Source organism: Quercus robur, chromosome 12, assembly GCF_932294415.1.
Source record: "Quercus robur chromosome 12, dhQueRobu3.1, whole genome shotgun sequence".
In the NCBI taxonomy this organism is placed as follows: domain Eukaryota; kingdom Viridiplantae; phylum Streptophyta; class Magnoliopsida; order Fagales; family Fagaceae; genus Quercus; species Quercus robur.
Window position 1 is genome coordinate 11,841,192 of NC_065545.1, and position 19,016 is coordinate 11,860,207.

Here is a 19,016-nt window from a genome sequence, read left to right on the forward strand (position 1 = left end):
GAGAGTATAGAATGTAGGACAAAGGTAAGGAGAAATGAGCTCCTTCTCGTGTGAAGAAAAGGATGAACTTGCACGCAGTAAGAAGAAGGTTAAAGATGTTAATCATGCTGGGTTCAGTGAGGAACCAAACTTTATCCCCTCATCTCCAAGCTATGGTCCAGCCCCTAGGAAACAGGGCATGTCTTTGAAATCCTAGGGGCTTATACCAAAGCCTTTAACTTTGGGGATAGTATGGAAGATGATGTTGATTTTGATGAAGAAGTGGAGTCACTCCAATAAGGCCTAGTTGTTGTAAAATTTTCTAAGGAGTTCAAGCAGCATATAAGAAAGCCATGGGCTAGAGCTCTCATTGTAAAGGTCTATGGTAGGACTGTGGGACTTAATTTTCTTTAGGCTAAGCTACTTGCTCTGTGGAAACCAACAAGAAGATTGGATTGTGTGGATCTAAGTCATGGTTTTTTCCTTACGAGATTGTCATTGAAGGAGGATTTTGAAAATGTGTTGAAGAAGGGACCGTGGTTTATTGGTGACCATTTTCTATCTTTTAAACCGTGGGAACCAAACTTTAGGCCAGACTTAGCCAATGTGTCCTCCATTGCAGTATGGATTAGGCTAAATAATTTGCCTATTGAATACTATAATGCGGAGGCGTTACAACACATTGGAAGAGTTATTGGGAATGTCTTAAGGGTTGATACATTCACTGCGACAGAGACCTGAGGGAGGTTTGCAAGATTATGTGTGCAAATTGATGCGGAGAAGCCGCTGGTCACTGCTATCCTAATAGGGAGGTTGGAGCAACCGGTAAGTTATGAAGGTATCCAAAAGCTCTGTTTTGGGTACGGCAGATTGGGTCACAAGAAGGAGAGTTGCCCTTACACCATCTGGTAAAAGCCATTGTCCAAGGAGGTGCAGATGGAAGTGTGCGTGGAAGAGGGAGAAAGGTCACGCATAAATTATGAGGCTAATAGTCCAAAGTCTGAAGTAGGACCCAATGATCAAGAGCATGGTGTTGTTCAGGAGGATGGGCATGCAAGTACGTACGGTCTGTGGGTTGTTGTAGCGTGCAGGAAGAATGGGACAAAATTGCAGAGGAGTAAAGGGTCCCCACCTGACCAAAGGAATGAGAGGATGGGAAGTTTTAATGGTAATATCGCGATGGAAGCAGCAGGTAGATTAGAAAGGGATAGGGCCGGCCTCGCTTATAGGCCAGCAAAGGAGAATAAAAGAAAGTTGTCCCCACCGCGAGCTTTAGATAAAGCCTAGTTTAAGAATTCAATTCAGAAAATTGGGAAGGATGCCTTGAAACGGGCCTAACCCAACTTACCCCGTAACCATGAGTCAAACACGTTGAGTAAAATATCTACCCGAGTTGATTCATCTCAGACTTCACTAAAACATCATTCAGTGAAGGGTAAGAAGGTATTAGCGCAGCTGAGGGTTCCCCAACCTCCATTACTCAGCATCGTGGATAGTGGTGTTGGTAAGGAAGCTTGTAGTAAGCAGCTGAAGGGAAACGCAGGTGAGAGGTTGGAGTTTGGAAGGATTGGTGATGGAGAAGCAAGCCATGGAGCTGCTAGCCAATTTTAATTTAAGGTTGCTGGCTGGTTAAAGATGGCGCCCCCTAATCTCGGCTTAGGGAGTAGTAATCAACCCTTGGTGGAGGATTACGGTTAAGGTGCCTTTGCCGGAGAAGGAGCACAAGCTAGTGTGGGTAAGTATACATCAGAATTCTCAGATGTCGGTACTGTGCAGTGCGAATTCTATGGAGTGTCTGTTGGAGAGGAGAATTCTAGAGAGGTTGCCAATTCTGACCTTCTTTTTGGGAAGCAAACCATCCTCCAAGTTGGTTCAAGTCTTCAGGCCAACAATGATTTTCAACTTGTTTGTATTAATTCAGGAATTAAAGATGGGAGTCTTTCACCACAGTATGAACTGGTTTCCCGGAGAGGGACAAATCAAGGAGGTGCAAAAGCGGACCGGAAGGATCTTGAAGGAGAAGGCAAAGCTGATGCCGCCTGTTGATGAATGCCCACTCCTTTTTCCTCTGTTTTCTCATGAATGTTATTATTTGGAATTGTAAGGGTGAACTTAAACCCACATTTCAAAATCGGGTTAGAAAGTTGGTTCAAAATCACAATCCAACCATTTTAGTTGTGATGGAGACTCGGGTTGGGGGAGAAAAAGCTAAGGAGCTGACTAATAGGCTTCCTTTTGATGGAGCGATTCATACGGATACCATTGGATATGCTAGTGGTTTATGGGTGCTTTGGAACTCCGACAGGGTGGAGGTGTCTTCACTCGCTAACACTGAACAAGAAATTCATATTATGGTTAAGGTACGATTTACTAATGCTTCTTGGTTATTTTCTGCTGTGTATGCTAGTCCTAGGAATGTTGAAAGGTAGGTGTTATGGACTAATCTTATGAAAGTGGTTGATCTCCATAATTGTCATGGGTCATAGCAGGGGATTTCAATGAACCCCTGTTAGAGGATGATAAGTTTGGTGGCAGAGCAGTTAGTGTTAATAGGTCTTTATTGTTTAAGGAGTGTCTAGACAAGTGCAATATGTTAGATATTGGATTCTCTGGGCCTCAGTTCACTTGGACAAACAAGAGGTAAGTTCAAGCTCTAATCCAAGAAAGAATTGATAAATTCTTTATTAATCCTAACTGGTGCCTGTTGTACCCAGAGGCAAAGGTCACTCATCTCACTAGAAGCCATTCGGATCACTGCCTTGTGTTATTGGAGATGTTGCCTAGGGCTAATGGTGCTAAAAAGTAGCCTTTTAGGTTTCAGACTTGTTGGCCGCTGGATGCAACCTTTCCAAGCATTATCTCTCAAGCTTGGGGAGGTGGGAGTGGGTTAGCTGATGCCTTAGATTTGTTTTCTAGGAAAGCTGTTGCCTAGAACAAAAATCAGTTTGGAAATATTTTTACTAGGAAGAAGAATTTGATGGCTCGGATTAATGGCATTCAGAGGGTTGTTGCAAATAACCTATCTAATTTCCTTCTTGATTTGGAGAAAGAGCTTTTGAAGGAGCTGGATTTAGTGCTGAATCATGAGGAGGAACTTTGGGCTTTAAAGTCGAGAGTTAATTGGATGATCCAGGGCGATCGTAATACAACTTTTTATCATGTTTTGGCTTTATTCAGAAGGAAAAGGAACCAGATTTTGACAATAAAAAATGCTATGGAGGATTGGATTTATGAGGAGGATGAGATAAAGAATGTCATTATAAGTGGGTTTGAAGGGATTTTTTTCTACATCATTGCACTTGGCTCCTTGAGTTGATCCTCCAATTTCTCAATGGCAGCCCAGGCTTATAGAGGAGGAAAAGGAGAATATTAGTGATGCAACTGAAGAAGAGATTAAAGGTGCTTTGTGGTCTTTAAAACCTTTTAAAGCACTAGGTTTGGATGGTATTCACGCGGGGTTCTTCCAAAGGTTTTGGCCTATTGTGGGGAGATCGATTGTCAAGGAGGTGCAAAAGATTTTTACTGACAGGAGGGTTCCTGAGTATTTGAACAGAACTCATATTGCTTTAATCCCTAAGATTCAAAGACCGGAGACCTTAGGTAGCTATAGACCCATAAGTTTATGCAATATTGTGTATAAGATGGTGACAAAGATTATTGTGGCAAGGTTGAGGCCTTATCTGGATAAGCTCATATCTCCTCTTCAAGCGGCTTTCATGCCAGGTAGGAAGGGAGTAGACAATGCTATCATTGCACATGAGATCATTCACTCCCTTGAGAGAAAGAGAGGGAGAATGGGCTATATGCCATTGAAAATTGATTTGGAGAAAGCTTATGACAAGCTAGAGTGGAATTTCATTAGAGAAGCTCTCCTTAGGGCCAATCTTCCAGCTGATCTTATTGATATCATTATGAGTTGTGTTTCCTCAGTCTCCATATCTATTTTGTTTAATGGTGAAGCCACTGATCCTATTTTTCCTTCGAGAGGGATAAGGCAAGGGGACCTGCTTTCCCCTTACCTTTTTATTCTCTGTATGGACTTCTTGGATCAACTTATTGAGGAAAAATGTAATGCCAATCTGTGGTATCCAGTGAAGGCCTCCCAAAGTGGTCCTGCCTTCTCTCATCTCATGTTTGCAGATGATGTCCTCTTCTTTGCTAGAGCTGATGGCACCAATTGCTCAACCATTAGAAATGTGCTTGATGAGTTTTGTCTACTTTCTGGGCAGACAGTTAGTGAGGCAAAATCTAGAGTTTACTTTTCCCTGAATGTGGATAGGGATACTAGGGAGTCATTGTGTGACATTCTTGGTTTTTCCTCTACTCCATTCCTTGGTAAGTACCTTGGGTTTCCCTTTCAGCATCTTGGCTCCTCTTCCCAAGATTACAATTTCATCACTGATAGGGCAAAACAGAAACTTTCGGGGTGGAAGGCCAATTTGCTTTCTTTGGCTAGCCGGGCAGTCTTGATTCAAGCCTCTTTACCTACTATTCCCTTCTACGTTATGCAGTGCTCTTAACTCATTGGCAGAATCTTGAATGGGCTGGATAGGGTCAATCGAAACATTTTATGGGGGTCATCAGACACAATGAAGAGAATCCATTGGGTTGGTTGGGATAAGGTCACTAAACCCAAAGAGGAAGGGGGCTTGGGGTTGCAATCAGCTAAGGGAAGGAATGTTGCCATTCTCGCTAAGCTAAATTGGAGATTCAATATAGAGAGAGAGGCTCCTTAGGCAATTGTCTTGAAGAGGAAGTATTGTAATCCTAGGAGAAGTATTGGCCCTAATGCCAATAAGCTTCCTTGCTCATCTGTTTGGGTTGCAATGAAAAAAGGTATGGATACCTTCAACGTGGGGGAGTAGGTGGATGGTTGGTAGGGATAGTAGTTTGAGTGTCTGGTATAGTAATTGGACTCAAAAAGGTTCTCTGAGACAACTCATTCAGGGTCCCATTACTCAGGAAGCTAGTCTCTTGGAGATGAAGGATTTTATGTTGGACACGGGTTGGGCTTGGGAAAAAATCCCATTTGAGCTTCCTCATGATATTAAGATGCTTATTCAAGCTACTTCCACTGCCTTCACTAGCAGAGGAGCTGATAAATTGGCATGGGCAGATTCTTCTAAAGGCATATTTGAGCTAAGGAGTGCTTACAAGATTGTTATGGGTATCATGGATGCATTTCTTTTCTCAGCCAAATGGCTTTGGAAAGCTGACACTCTTCCAAGAATAAAAACATTTTTATGGATGTGTGCTCATAACAATATTGGAGTTAAGGTGTGCCTTGAAAAAAAGGGGGTAGTTCATGACAACACATGTCCTATATGTCTAAGAGGTTCGAAGACTATTTTGCACGCTTTCCATGACTGCCCGCATATCAAGCAAGTATGGAATCAGTTAAGAATCACACCCTCAAATCATGCCTTTTGGAGAAGTGATTTGCAGGTGTGGTTGTCTATTAATGGTAGGAATAATTGTAGTTTGCTTGCTGCCAATCCCCCTTGGAGGTTTATTTTTCCCTTTGCTGTGTGGAATATTTGGAAGAGTAGGAATAGGTTTGTTTTTAGCAGTATAAGAAGAAACCCGAAGCTGGCTGGTGATATTTTGAATCAAGCTTGGGAGTTCGTTCATTGTGGGGCAACGCCGAAAGCCTTTATGCAGAAGACGCTGAGAAGGATTTGTTGGGAGAAGCCGCTTGAAGGATGGTTGAAGCTGAATACAGATGGCTCGGTGGAAGGTGGAAGTGGTTTGGCTTGCTGTGGTGGGGTTATTAAAGATGCTAATGGGCAGTGGGTAAGAGGTTTCAGCAAAAGGATTGGCGTTACTACCATTTTTGTTGTTGAACTATGGGGTTTGAGGGAGGGGTTGTTGTTGTGATCGAGCTAGATGCTGAATCCGTTGTGCTTGCTCTCAAAAATCCTTCCTATGCTAACAATTTTATCTCCCCTATTTTGGATGACTGTAGATTGCTAGTTTCTCATATGCCTCAAATTCAGATTAAACATTGCTTCCGCCAAGCTAACCGCTGTGCTGACAGACTTGCTAGAATAAGCTTCAAACAGATTCCTGATTTCTCTTTATTTGATAGTTTGCCTGTGGACATGATTGATGTGTATGAGAATGACCTCAATGGAATGTATTTCGATAGATTATGTCTTGAAATTTTTTTTTCCGCTTAGTTTGTTTTAATGAATCGTCGTTCACCAAAAAAAAAAGAAAAAAAAAGTTTAATGAAATTTTTATTAAAACTCTCAAAATACTTCTATATATTCAATCATTTATTTTAAAATAGGGGTCAAGTAGTAATATTGTCATAAAATGATTACATTCCATTCCTCTCATGTTACTCCCAGACAAGATTACTTACATTCCATTCATTTTCATTCATTTATTTTAAAACATTCAATCAAGGTTACTTAATTCTATTCTATTCTTTTCCATTCATTTCTTTTGCTTAAATACATTATATTCTATTCCCTTATGATCATTCTATTCCCTTATGAACTCCCAAACAAAGTATTAGAGATGAATAATCTATATATCTATATAAAACCGAAACTTTTGCTGGCACCACAATTTTCCACGTCAGCACAATATTTAAAAAATAAAAAATAAAAACAAAAACATTATAACTCCTCAAAACCCTAGCAACCTTACCCCTCTCTCAAGTTAAGAAATATAAAACCACGGTTTCTGCAAACTCTCAAAATAAAAACATTATAACTCCTTAAAACCCTAGCAACCTTACCCCTCTCTCAAGTTAAGAAATATAAAGCCACGGTTTCTGCAAACTCTCTCTCTCTCCAGACGTAGAAAGCCCTAAACGCACGATATAGCATTCAAGATCTACAACGCATGGTATAGATTTTAGCTTATAAAGTTTAGCTTTTGTAAGGTTAGCCCCTCTCTCAAGTTAAGAAATATAAAGCCACGGTTTCTGCAAACTCTCTCTCTCCAGACGTAGGAAGCCCTAAACGCACGGTATAGCATTCAAGATCTACAACGCACGGTATAGATTTTAGCTTATAAAGTTCAGCTTTTGTAAGGTTAGTTTTGTTTATATATTAATTAATACATAGTACTTTGTTCACCATTGAATACTCATATAATCAATTTCCAATTTAGTGTTCGAGAATTAAACCAAAATTCTAACTGCACTATCATAAAATATTATTATTAGTATGAATTTTATGGAGTTGCGATGTTCAGGAATTAAACCAAAATTCTTTTAAATTATCTATAATATTTTGTCTTCCGAAAATTTTCTCTCTTTGATTTTAGTATATTGTGTTTCTTAAGCTATAGAGAGATTTTCTTTGGTTTCTGCAAACTTTCTCTCTCTCCAGATGTAGGAAGCCCTAAATGCATGGTATAGCATTCAAGATCTACAACTCACAATATAAATTTTAGTTTATAAAGTTCAGCTTTTGTAAGGTTAGTTTATTTATATATTTTGATAGAGAAACATGTACAATGTGGTACGGCTTAATAATCGCATTAATAGCCAATAGTTAATACCATTTGCAAATTCAATTCATGGAGTTGCAATTTTCATTAAATTGTTCTATGGCTTGAAGCACTTGCATTTTAACAAATTGGACATGTCTTTAAAGTCCTTTTATTTCTTTGGGGGGGAAAAAAAAAGGAGAGGATATGTTAAAACTTGGCATCATCAACTTATAAGAGAGGATATGTTGCTCATAAAGATGTATGCACATGATCTACTTCCCTTTGCTTTTAGTGAAAGATTAAATGCACGCCAATGTTGAGATCAACCACTCTAAAAAAATAGTCTGTGAAATCATAAAATATTATTATTAGTATGAATTTTATGGAGTTGCGGTGTTCAGGAATTAAATTTTAAGGCTTAGTTGCACAATATGTATAAATTTTTCAGAAGGCTACTTTAAATAGTAAGTCAATGTGTCTCTTACATTTGGGTATTAATTAGAATTGTTTTCAAATGATTGTACCAATAAAGGTGAATGTGTATAAATTTTGTTTAACTATCCCGTGCATCGCACGGGTTAGCGACTAGTTATTTCTCATTTAAAAGAATAACGATTCACAAGAAATGATTATTCCTTATAATAAAAACATAACCAAACTACTGAATAGTTAGACCATATGAATAATTATTATATTACAGTTCTTTTTACAGTCTACCAAACATACCATTAAACAATATTCACAACTCTAACAAAAAAAAAAACAATATTATCTTTTCAAGAATAATTAAAATTCAAACTCATTGATGAATATTATCGCATATGTTGGAATTGTTAGGTGGAATTTGACAAAAGGAAGCTAAGGTATAAGTTCTAAAACAATTCACTCTTATTTTTTTTACCTTAAAAAAAAAAAAAAAAATTCTAAACAACTACATTGATTGTGCAAATTATCTTCCTTGTTTTTTATATTTATTTAATTATATTTTTTTGGGTTTTGGTCCCCGCACTAGCTTAAAGCCCAAAAGAAAGAAAAGAATGGGTATCACACATAACACATTAGTACATTTACTTGCACATATATATATATATATATATATTGATATATTCTCAGGCGACGCTATCAAGCAACGGAGTTCCAAAAGCTGACGTTATTTCTTACTACTATTTCCCTCTCTCTCTCCCCCTCTCTTTAAAAAAAAAAAAAAAAAAAAATCCCAAATCCCAACAAAAAAAAAAAACAAGGTGACAAAGAACAGACGCACACGCGGCACACAGATACCGATTTATATAAAGAGCGAAAAAGCCAACCCCAAACCCAATCAAGACGACACCGTTTCATCTTCATCGCCTACCTCCCTTGTTTTTCCCATCTGCTACTGTATGACCTCTCTTGAGCTTCTTTCGTATCTGTATTTTCATGTCTAATGTTTGTTTGATAATTTACTGCTTCAAAAATTGGATGATTGTTGTGGTGGGTGGGTTTCCATTTTCTATTGTTAGATTTCATTGTTCTTGATTCTTGATGATTAGTCAACGTTCATATTCTAGGGTTTTATTTTGATTTTGAATTTTTTTTTTTGGTTAAAATCTTGAATATGTTGCTTTCATTGTCTTAACATTATTGATTGAATGGAAAAAAAGGAAAATTCCACTTAGAACAGATTTTATTTTATTTTATTTTTGGAATTTTAATGCTTTGTAATCTTAACAGTTCTTAATATTACTATTTTGGGAGAAAAATTAAGAAATTAGAACTTAGGATATAATAAAATGGCGGAAAAGAATACGTGTCCAAATTTTAGGACTAAGGTTTGGTTGTTTTTGTTGGAGAAATTAGAAATTTAGAGTTTTCATTTTATTTTTATTTTTACACTTTGAATTTTTTGTTATGTTTAAATTTCTCTACAAAGTAATGGAGGGTTATGTTCATTTCTATTCTGTTGTTTGAGGAAGATTGTTTTTTTAACTCATTTTTATTATGTTTTATAGGTTGGATGAGCTTATAGTTTTATACTTTGTGGTTTGAGGTATTTTTTTTTGTCTCGTTAACTTTATATGGTATAGGTTTGGTGATCCTATAAAGTTTACTGTGGTGGCCAGTGAAATGGTGATTATAAATCAATGCATGTAAATTAAGTCCTTTTTTTTTCCCTGATTAAACTGCATCTTACCTCTTTTGGTTTTACTCAAATCAGAGAAAGGTGGTTTGTTTGTACTGACTTGCATCTAGTTGGATGTTAATAAATCAGAGGGAAAGAATGAGACTCAAATTTCAGCTTTCATTTTTGTTTTTGTTTTTTGTTTTTTGTTTTCCAAAATTAATAACTAATCTCATCCAAGAGTTGTAACATGACTCCCACTTGTGTTGAGGTTTTGTTTTTGCATGTTAAAGCAATGAAAACCCCTATATTCCATTTCTTGTTTGTTCTGCAATGGTAAAAACAAGTCTGATTCAGTTACTTTGCTTTTGAACAGAGTGGAAATTGCTAATTTCCTCACATCTAGTGGTGCCGAGTAATTTAAGTTGTTCATTACAAGTTGACGAGTCTTTAGGAAAAGATAACATTTGTTTCAGCAAAGTTGGGACTGGGATGTAAACACAGTATACTTGTTATACAAGTCTATGTTTTCCTTATTCCTTACTGGGTTGGTGGACTTAGATGGGTGTTCCCTCAACGGAACTACATTGTGAAGGAACTGATACTTGTCCATTATTGATGGAGCGACCAGAACACACGGATAGTAGTGAGCACATTATTGACATAACTGGGAGTGATAATGCTTCCCCATCTAGCTTGCCTCATGATAGACATTCTAATACCATAAATGCATCACAACTTGAAGACAGACCTTCAAGTATCGTGAGAGCTCCCATTTCTCAACCCACAATTTCTTCCACGAATGGATCAAATTCTAGGAATTCCTCATTCATAAGGAGAGGGGAAGCCCGTCGGCGTAGGAGTCCTTTGAATTCTGGGTTATGGATATCTATTGAACTAGTTCTCACTGTGAGCCAGATTGTTGCATCTGTTGTTGTTTTGTCTGTGTCAAGGAATGAGCATCCACATGCACCATTGTTTGCATGGATTGTCGGATATGCATCTGGATGTGTTGCCACCCTCCCACTTCTTTATTGGCGCTATCGTCATCGTAACCAGGCTTCAGAGCAAGATTCGTCTCAAGCCCGTCAGGCTTCTTCTCAGATTAATGTTCCTGCAGGGCCATTTTCTCTGTCTGTTACTAGGAATGCAGAAGGAGAAAATCTTCAGTCTGCTGTTGGATCCCCTGGAAGCAATCAACATTCAGGCATATTGAGTGCAAGGTATGGGTTTGTAATTGTTGCTTTAAGCTGATTACGCTTGGATTTTTTTGCACATGTTTTCCTTGTAGGACAAATGTACTCTACCATTTGTGATGAAGCATTAAATTGCATGAGTGATTTTTGCCATTTCAGACACCTTAGTTCAAAGATTGACCCAAGTTTATGCAACACTTACTGCTATGCGTTGGCTGGTGTAGTAGATGCCAGGTTCTTTGAAGGATTGTGGCCACAGTTTTGGCTATGAATGCAATACTGATGTTTCAGAAGATATGATGATTATGTGGTGGATTTGGAAAATTTTATATCACATGTAACATGCATATGAAGTCTTTCAGTTCCACACCCCCCCTCCCTTTTTTTTTCTGAGTGAGTTCTGTGAGTTTGAGAAGTGCACACCTTTTTGGGCTGTCAAAATCGAGTTAGTTGGTCATCTTGTGATGTCATGAGAATTCAGTCACTAGTGGAGACACTAAGTAAATAGAATTTCATTAGAAAACCACAGTATCTTTTGCGTGGCCATTTTCTAAAGAACATTGGATGTATTTTAATTAGTCCCTTATCTGCACTTTTAGCCTTGTTGATATCCAGTTAAAGAGACAGCACAGAAACAATTCAGTGCATTGGCCATTGGCTAAGGGCTAATCTAATAGATTTCTGAATGTTAGGAGCCCGTGCTGCCTAGAACTTAGAATCCCTCAGTTCTTAATGTCGGTGTTAAAAAATACAGGCAGTGGCCCAGGATCTTTTTGGAATTTTAGTTATTCAAGTGTTTGTATGTGGTCCCTCAGAGTTGTTCTTTGAAAAGTTGCGTTCCTACTCATGTACAGCCAAATGGCACACTTTTATAAGACTTCACTCTTTCTGTGTTTTTTTTTTTTTTTTAATTTAATATTTCCTGAAAGCATAGTTTCATAGTTATTTAACCCAGACCCTTCAGACCTGTTAAATTGATGAACCATTACCTAGGCCAATTCGAGTCATTAATCAGACCGTTAAACAGATGGGTTACTTGTAACTTGTTTAACCCAGATGGTTTCTTAAAACCATCTTGATTTTTTCATATACTCCAAATCACTTATTTGTATGATTTTTAAAATGAATTTTAATTGTTTTGCATTTTTGTTTTGTGAAAAAAATTGCTATATTAAGGAAAGAAATTAACAAATACAAAATCTTCCATGATTTTTTTTTAATATAAAATTTCAAAATGGTTTAAATTATTTTCATTTCAATTTTTTGACTTTTTCATAATATTTTTCTTCAAATGAATTATTTCTTATATTTGTGCTAACATTCTCAATAATATAATTTCTTATTTCATAATTGTATCTTTTGATCATATATTTCCTTAATAATTTAAACTCAATATTCTTTTGTGTCTTATCTTTTAGGCATTTGTTTGAATATTGACTATATATTTAATATAATGTAATTTAAGGATTTGATCATTAAAAAAAGTTGTTGAGCTCTTTATGTTTGCCTTTTACAAAAAGTTCTCAATAATTAAGATTGTGTTAAGGGGTATACTAGATATCAATAACATGAGAGAGAGAGAGAGAGAGTACTTGAGGACCCAAGGAAAGCGGAGAATTTTTCTTTCTTTGGGTGAGCAACAACAAACAGTGGGGCTTTTAGGATTTATTTTTTTAATTGTAGGTTAAGGAATAATTATCATAGACCTTTTTTTAAGAAATAATTGTTTCTCATTTGAAAGAGTAACTATTTTTAAGGAATAGCTATAACCTGCAAGCAAAACATAACCAAACAACAAAATAGTTATTCCTTAGGAATAGCTATTCCATTACAGTGTTTATTCCTATGTACTAAGCGTGCCCAACTTTGGTAGGAGAGTCAATATTGGATTTTTTCTTTTCTTTTTAAATAAGCTCATTTTTGTTTAGCAGGATCAAGGTACTAGTGGAATACTTTAAAATGGCCTTGGATTGCTTCTTTGCGGTTTGGTTTGTGGTTGGCAATGTATGGATCTTTGGAGGTCACTCATCTGCTGACGGGGCTCCTAATTTGTACAGGTATCACTCTGACATCTATTACTTTTGAGCCTTTTTGTCTCTGCTTTATTTTAGGGCACATCCCATTTCTGTCTTTTGTAAGAGTTCTTCCCATTTATGCTTTTGTGAGAGCACTTCCCATTTCTGCATCTTTTTGTTTTACAGGTTATGTATAGTGTTTCTTACCTTCAGCTGTATTGGATATGCTATGCCCTTCATTTTATGTGCTACAATCTGCTGTTGTCTGCCTTGTATAATTTCCGTCCTTGGGTTTAGAGAGGATCTGGGACAGACTAGAGGTGCCACCACTGAATCCATTGATTCTCTTCCAACATACAAGTTCAAGTTGAAGAAAAGTAGAAGTGGTAATGATAGAGAAAGCAACTCAGGTGTCAATGAAGGTGGAGTTGTGGCTGCAGGAACTGAAAAGGAGCGCGTGATCTCTGGGGAAGATGCTGTAAGTCTTTCTAATTTTCTTCTTGGCCTCCATTGTAAGCCTCCTGTGTTTCTTTGTTTCAGTTACAATATCACAACACACCTCATCATTGTTAGAAGACTTTTTCTTTTTCTCCTAAATGAAAGTGGAACTATAATTGCTATTCCTGTTAACATTTTGGTGAAGATCAGCAATGCCTTCCACATAGTGATCCATATCATGTGATTTAGATCTAATGAAGTGAAAGGCTCATGCCAATGAGTTCTAGCTTAAATGTCATCTCCTGCGCTTGTAAGAGCAAGGTAGACTAGAGGGTGAAGTCATGTGTTCAAGCCCATCGGATGTATGTGTTAGCCAACAAAAATTAAATAAATTAAAGGCTTATACCTAGAGTTTCATTGTATTTGCATAATGGTGCTTCTGTGCTTGGTGGTTCCAAGGACCAGTCTTGCATAGCATCTTATATGACTTAGGGATATGGAGTGTTTTCCGCTGCATAATGAATGTGTGAAAGGTTTAAATGGTTGAGGGACATTTGTTATCACAATTAGTAATATAGCTGGAAATATGCTGATGTACTTGCTCGTGATTGATAATCAATATTTTAGATATGATAGAATGATAAAAAAGAATACACCTATCTTATGAGGAAGAAGCGGAAGTGGCTGCTCAGGTAGTTCAATTTTATAAAACCCTATATCAGGAGTCTGAGGAGTAGAGACCTTTTGTGAAAGGACTGGAGTTTGATCAAATAGGGGAGGTGGAGAGGGGCTGGTTGGAGAGGAGTTTTGAGAAGGATGAGATTCTATCAGTGGTCAGAGATATGGAAGGGGATAAAGCTCCAGGTCCAGATGGCTTTTCTATTGCCTTTTTCCATCATTGCTGGAGAGTAGTCGAAAGAGATGTTTTAGCAATCTTTGAAGAGTTCTATCAACACTGTAAGTTTGAGAAATCTCTTAATGCTACCTTTATAGCTTTGATCCCTAAGAAAAATGATGCCTCCAACATTCGTGATTTCAGACCTATCAGTTTGGTGGGGAGATTATATAAAATTTTGGCCAAGGTTTTGGCAAATAGATTGAAAGTGGTGTTAGATCAACTGATATCTGAATCTCAGAATAGTTTCATGGGAGGTAGGCAGATCCTCGATTCAGTTCTCATTGCCAATGATTGTGTTGATAGCAGAACAAAGAGTAAGATTCTGGGGGTGATTTGTAAGTTAGATATTGAGAAAGCTTATGATAATGTGAATTGGGAGGCACTTCTGAAGTTGTTGAAGAAGATGGGCTTTGGGGAGAAATGGTGTAGCTGGATTCGAACTTGTATCTCTACAGTGCAGTTTTCTGTGTTGGTCAATGGGTCCCCAGCTGACTTCTTTGATAGCTCTAGAGGTTTGAGACAAGAGGATCCATTGTCTCCCTTACTTTTTTTAGTTATGATGGAGGTGTTTAATAGGATGGTGAAGAGAATGGAGGGGGCAGGTTTACTTAGTGGCTTTGGGGCGGATGGTAGGAGGGATAGAGGGGAATGTGTTTCACATCTGCTATTTGCGGATGATACCATCTTGTTTTGTGATGCAGAGGTGGAGCAAGTCCTTCATGTTCAACTGCTGCTACTTTGTTTCCAGGCTGTGACTAGCCTGAAGGTTAATGTAGCTAAAAGCAAAATGGTGTCTATAGGGGAGGTAAATAATGTGCATGCTTTGGTAGAGATTTTGGGTTGTAGGGTTGGGGCCTTGCCAGTGACTTATCTTGGTATGCCACTGGGGGCGTCCCATAAGTCCCCCTCTATTTGGAACCCTATTTTGGAAAAAATTGAACGGAAGCTAGCAGGGTGGAAGAAATTGTATTTATCGAAAGGTGATAGGCTGACATTGCTTAAAAGCACACTATCTAGCCTCCCCACTTATTTTTTATCTCTATTCACCATCCCTACTCATATGACAAACAAAATTGAGAAGCTGCAAAGGGACTTCCTGTGGGGAGACCCTAAGACACATTTATTGGGTTGGGATAAGGTGTGCATGCCTATGGCTAAAGGAGGCTTGGGTATTAGGAAATTGGCCACTTTCAATAAAGCATTACTAGGAAAGTGGCTTTGGCGTTTTGAGGTCGAGGAAAATAGACTTTGGAGGAGGGTGGTAGCTTTGAAATTTGGGGAAGATTGGGGGGTGGGGGGGGGGGGGGACCTCTAAGTTGGGAAGGGGTGGCCATGGTTGTGGTTTGTGAAGAAGTATTCAGATGGGCTAGGAAGTTTTTAACAAAAATGTCCAGTATAAGGTTGGAGTGGGGGATAGAGTGAAATTATGGAAAGACAAGTGGTGTGGAGATCTTCCTCTCAATTTGGCTTTTCCAGTCTTGTACAATTTTGCTATGAACAGAGAGGCGTTCGTAGAGTCATCTTTGATATGTCAAGGGGCAAAGGATAGGAGAATTTGGGATGTTCGCTTCAATTGAGGTCCTAATGATTGGGAGGCAGATGTGGTGGACGAGTTCCTACGTCTCTTGGCATCCAATTTACCTTCAGGGACTGATGGTGATCGTTTGAAATGGAAGTTGACAAAAAACAAGGATTTTACTATCCATTCATATTATCATAAGTTATATGGTTCTTCTGTTGTTTTTCTTTGGAAAGGCATTTGGAAGGTTAAGGCACCTCGTCGTGTCTCTTTCTTTGTTTGGACAGCTGTATAGGATAGGATTCTTACGGGAGATAACCTGTGGCTTAGGGGTTTTGACTTCGTCGACTGGTGCATTATGTGTCGTTGTTGTGGTGAGATAGTGGATCATTTGTTGTTACATTGTGGAAAGGCTCATCGGCTATGGTGCTTTGCCTTTAGGATTTTTGGGATTTCATGGGTTCCCTCATATACGGTGTTAGATTTTCTATTTAGTTGGTGGAATTGGTTGGGGAAGCATTCTTCTTACCTCTGGAACTTAGTTCCGTTGTGTTTGATGTGGTGTATTTGGAGGGAATGCAATCGGCAAACGTTTGAGGATTTGGATAGATCCGGGGACCAAATGCTTGCTCTCTTTTTTGGTTCCCTTTTTGATTGGGTTAGGGCTTGGAGACTCACATCTAGTATCTCTCTTCCTCTTTTCCTTAGCTCTCTTTCTTTGTAATTTATGTTGTTGTTGGTTTTTTTTTTTGTTTTTTTTTTGCTTTCCCTTCTTTTTTGTACTTTTGATATGCTGATGCTTTTTTGCATCTAGCAGTTTTCTTGAATATAATTTTTCTCACCTATCAAAAAAAAAAAAAAAAGAATACACCTATCTAGTGAACAAAGATCTCACTTTTGTGGGGTTTGGGAGATGTGATTGGTAGGCAGCTTTATCCCCAATTTTTTTGGAAAGACTGATTCTCGAGCTTGAATGACAAACGCGGACATGTCTTTTTTGGAGGAAGCATTTGCGTTGCACCAAGACCCGACCTCTACAAAAAAGAATACATATGGGTAACCTCGATTTGTTTGTTGATGATCCATATGCAGCCCCAAAAGTTTCGGACTAATATTTTGTTATTGTTGCTGATTGTGGCCTGAGTTGCATGTTATGGTCTTCTATTTAGCCAGGTCAATTCCCTTGTCAAAAGTGGTTAAATGATACTAAGGATATGGAATTTTGAATCTATTGGACTCTTTGTATAGTATTAGATCGAGAGAGCCAATCTTGAATGTTGTGAAGGTTGACCAGTAGGTAAAAATTGACTATGACCAGCATCTGATGGTCAGATGCTTTTCTCCTCTGTTTTGTAAGTTGGAATGCTAATATTCAACCTGTTTAATGCTATTGAATAGATTACTCAAATATTTAAATCATTGCATCACAATTTGCTATTGTTACCAGTTACTGTAATCAGCACATGATTGTCCATTACACATCTGAGTGAGTTTGGCAAGTATGAAGAACCAAAAAAAAAAAAAAAAAAACAGCAATTTAGGCATTTTTTTAACTTATTTTGACAGGTCCCATACCAAAAAAAGGGCTTTTCTCCCTCCTTTTCACAGTACTTTTAGCCAACAAAAAGATCAGTAAAACGCATGCAAATGTGCAATAAAAATGGTTGATTGCACCTTATTGTTCTTGTTATATGGCTGCATATATAAATGGCTGGTGGAGGTGGTGTTTTTCTTGTTTATCTTCCTGTTATATTAATTATTTATAAATTCTCTGCAGGTTTGTTGCATCTGCTTGGGAAAATATGCAAACAATGATGAGCTAAGAGAGTTGCCATGTTCCCATTTTTTCCACAAAGAGTGTGTCGACAAGTGGTTGAGGATCAATGCGTTATGTCCCCTTTGCAAGAGTGAGGTGGGTGGGAGCCTTTTGGGTTCACTCTCTGGGGCTAATGGCAGCCAAAATCGGGGTTGAAATCAGGATAGGGAATGGCTTGGTGAGCGATGATCTGAAAGGCTATATAATTTGACCGATGAGACTAATATCCATATGAACTGCTGCTTTATGCACTTCCAGATGGATGGATGGATGAATGGCCAAATTCCCCATTTTATTCTTTCAGCTTGGTTTTTCCCAGACCCCGTTTTGGATGAGATGTAGCTTTTGCTAGATAATGGAAATTACCTCTGGCAGCCTCTGCTTTACAGCATCAAGCAGTAGCCATAAGGAGCACTTTTATCTCTCAGTAAAAATGAAAATGATATTATGTAATTATGATAGGGATGTGTAGAACAGACTTGTCGCAAGATGGTAATAGATTGTTTCCTGCTTATATATTTATTTTCCTATAAATTTCCCTTTTTTCGTCCTAAGACAAATTTCGATCAATGCTTAACCTGGTTGAAAATTATTATAGTCATATTAGGATCTTTTCTATTTGAAATGGATATATTAAAAAATAAAATAAAATTGTTATTCTGTCCCACTTTGAGTACATATCATCTTTGATGTCCAAATTTGTAATGTGATAAGGTGTTTTGTTTTGTTTTGTTTTGTTTATTTATTTATTGTTTAAGCATATGGTAAAACATCAAATAATTACAAAAATATGTTACTACCAACTTAAGCAAACCGGTGCTATGGTTAGTAGTGGAGGGATTAGTAGTTGTTGGGATTTGGGAACACGATTGAACATGGAGGTGTAGGATGAAGATATTCAAGTTGGATTGGATTTGACTCAAGGGCAAGTTTCTACGTGGTGCGAATAACTACATTTAGCTAAGCCAAATGTCTGGCTTCCTAAAACACAATAACCCATTTAAAAAAAAAAAAAAAAAAAAAAAAAAAAAAACAAACAAACAAGATTGCCAACCAAACTTTTCAACCAAATTTGTTGCCTTTATTGCGATCTTATATCCTATCTCCATAGTAGACAAAGCAACCATCGATTATAACATCGCTTTTTGATTGATAACATGATCAGATAGTGTGAAAACACGATCCGTTGAAGACCCCATTCTAATATAATCATAATCTACAAATCCAACAACATTGCTTCTATCATTAGAAGTTTTATTATATATCAAGAATCTGTTTATTAATTTTTCAGTGTTCTTTTTTAGGTTTAGCCATATATCTATTAACCAAACTAACAATATGTGAAATATTTGGACAAGTGCAAATCATAGCATACACCATGCTACAATTTGCATTAGCATAAGGAACACAAGAAATGTGTTCCTCTTTTTTAGGCTGCTAAAATTTTGAAATCTGCTTATAAACACCCTATGTTTTATAATTGAGAGGTCTTAGCCAAAAAAGGCTCAAAAACTCAGTATTTCAAGAAAACCTATGCATATGTGCACAAGGAGATGTTGGTGAAACTGTTTATAAGATTTTTTTCTCTCAAAATTTTGATGCAAA

At 37.5% G+C, this 19,016-nt stretch overlaps 1 protein-coding gene across 3 annotated transcripts; it reads left to right on the top strand.

Annotated features, from left to right (window-relative positions):
- The first annotated feature begins 8,625 nt into the window (after positions 1-8,625).
- Positions 8,626-17,945, top strand: LOC126710636 (E3 ubiquitin-protein ligase At1g63170). Of its 3 annotated transcripts, XM_050411200.1 has the most exons (6): positions 8,626-8,808; positions 9,420-9,457; positions 9,906-10,752; positions 12,654-12,782; positions 12,927-13,218; positions 17,373-17,945. In XM_050411200.1, exons 3-6 carry the CDS (start codon positions 10,091-10,093, stop codon positions 17,565-17,567), a joined length of 1,278 nt encoding a protein of 425 aa, XP_050267157.1. In that variant the 5' UTR covers positions 8,626-8,808; positions 9,420-9,457; positions 9,906-10,090; the 3' UTR covers positions 17,568-17,945. The 3 variants fall into 3 exon arrangements, with proteins under 3 accessions (XP_050267157.1, XP_050267156.1, XP_050267158.1); XM_050411199.1 differs by lacking the exon at positions 9,420-9,457; XM_050411201.1 differs by lacking the exon at positions 9,420-9,457 and having other exon boundaries at positions 8,630-8,808; positions 12,657-12,782.
- The last annotated feature ends 1,071 nt before the right edge of the window (positions 17,946-19,016 follow it).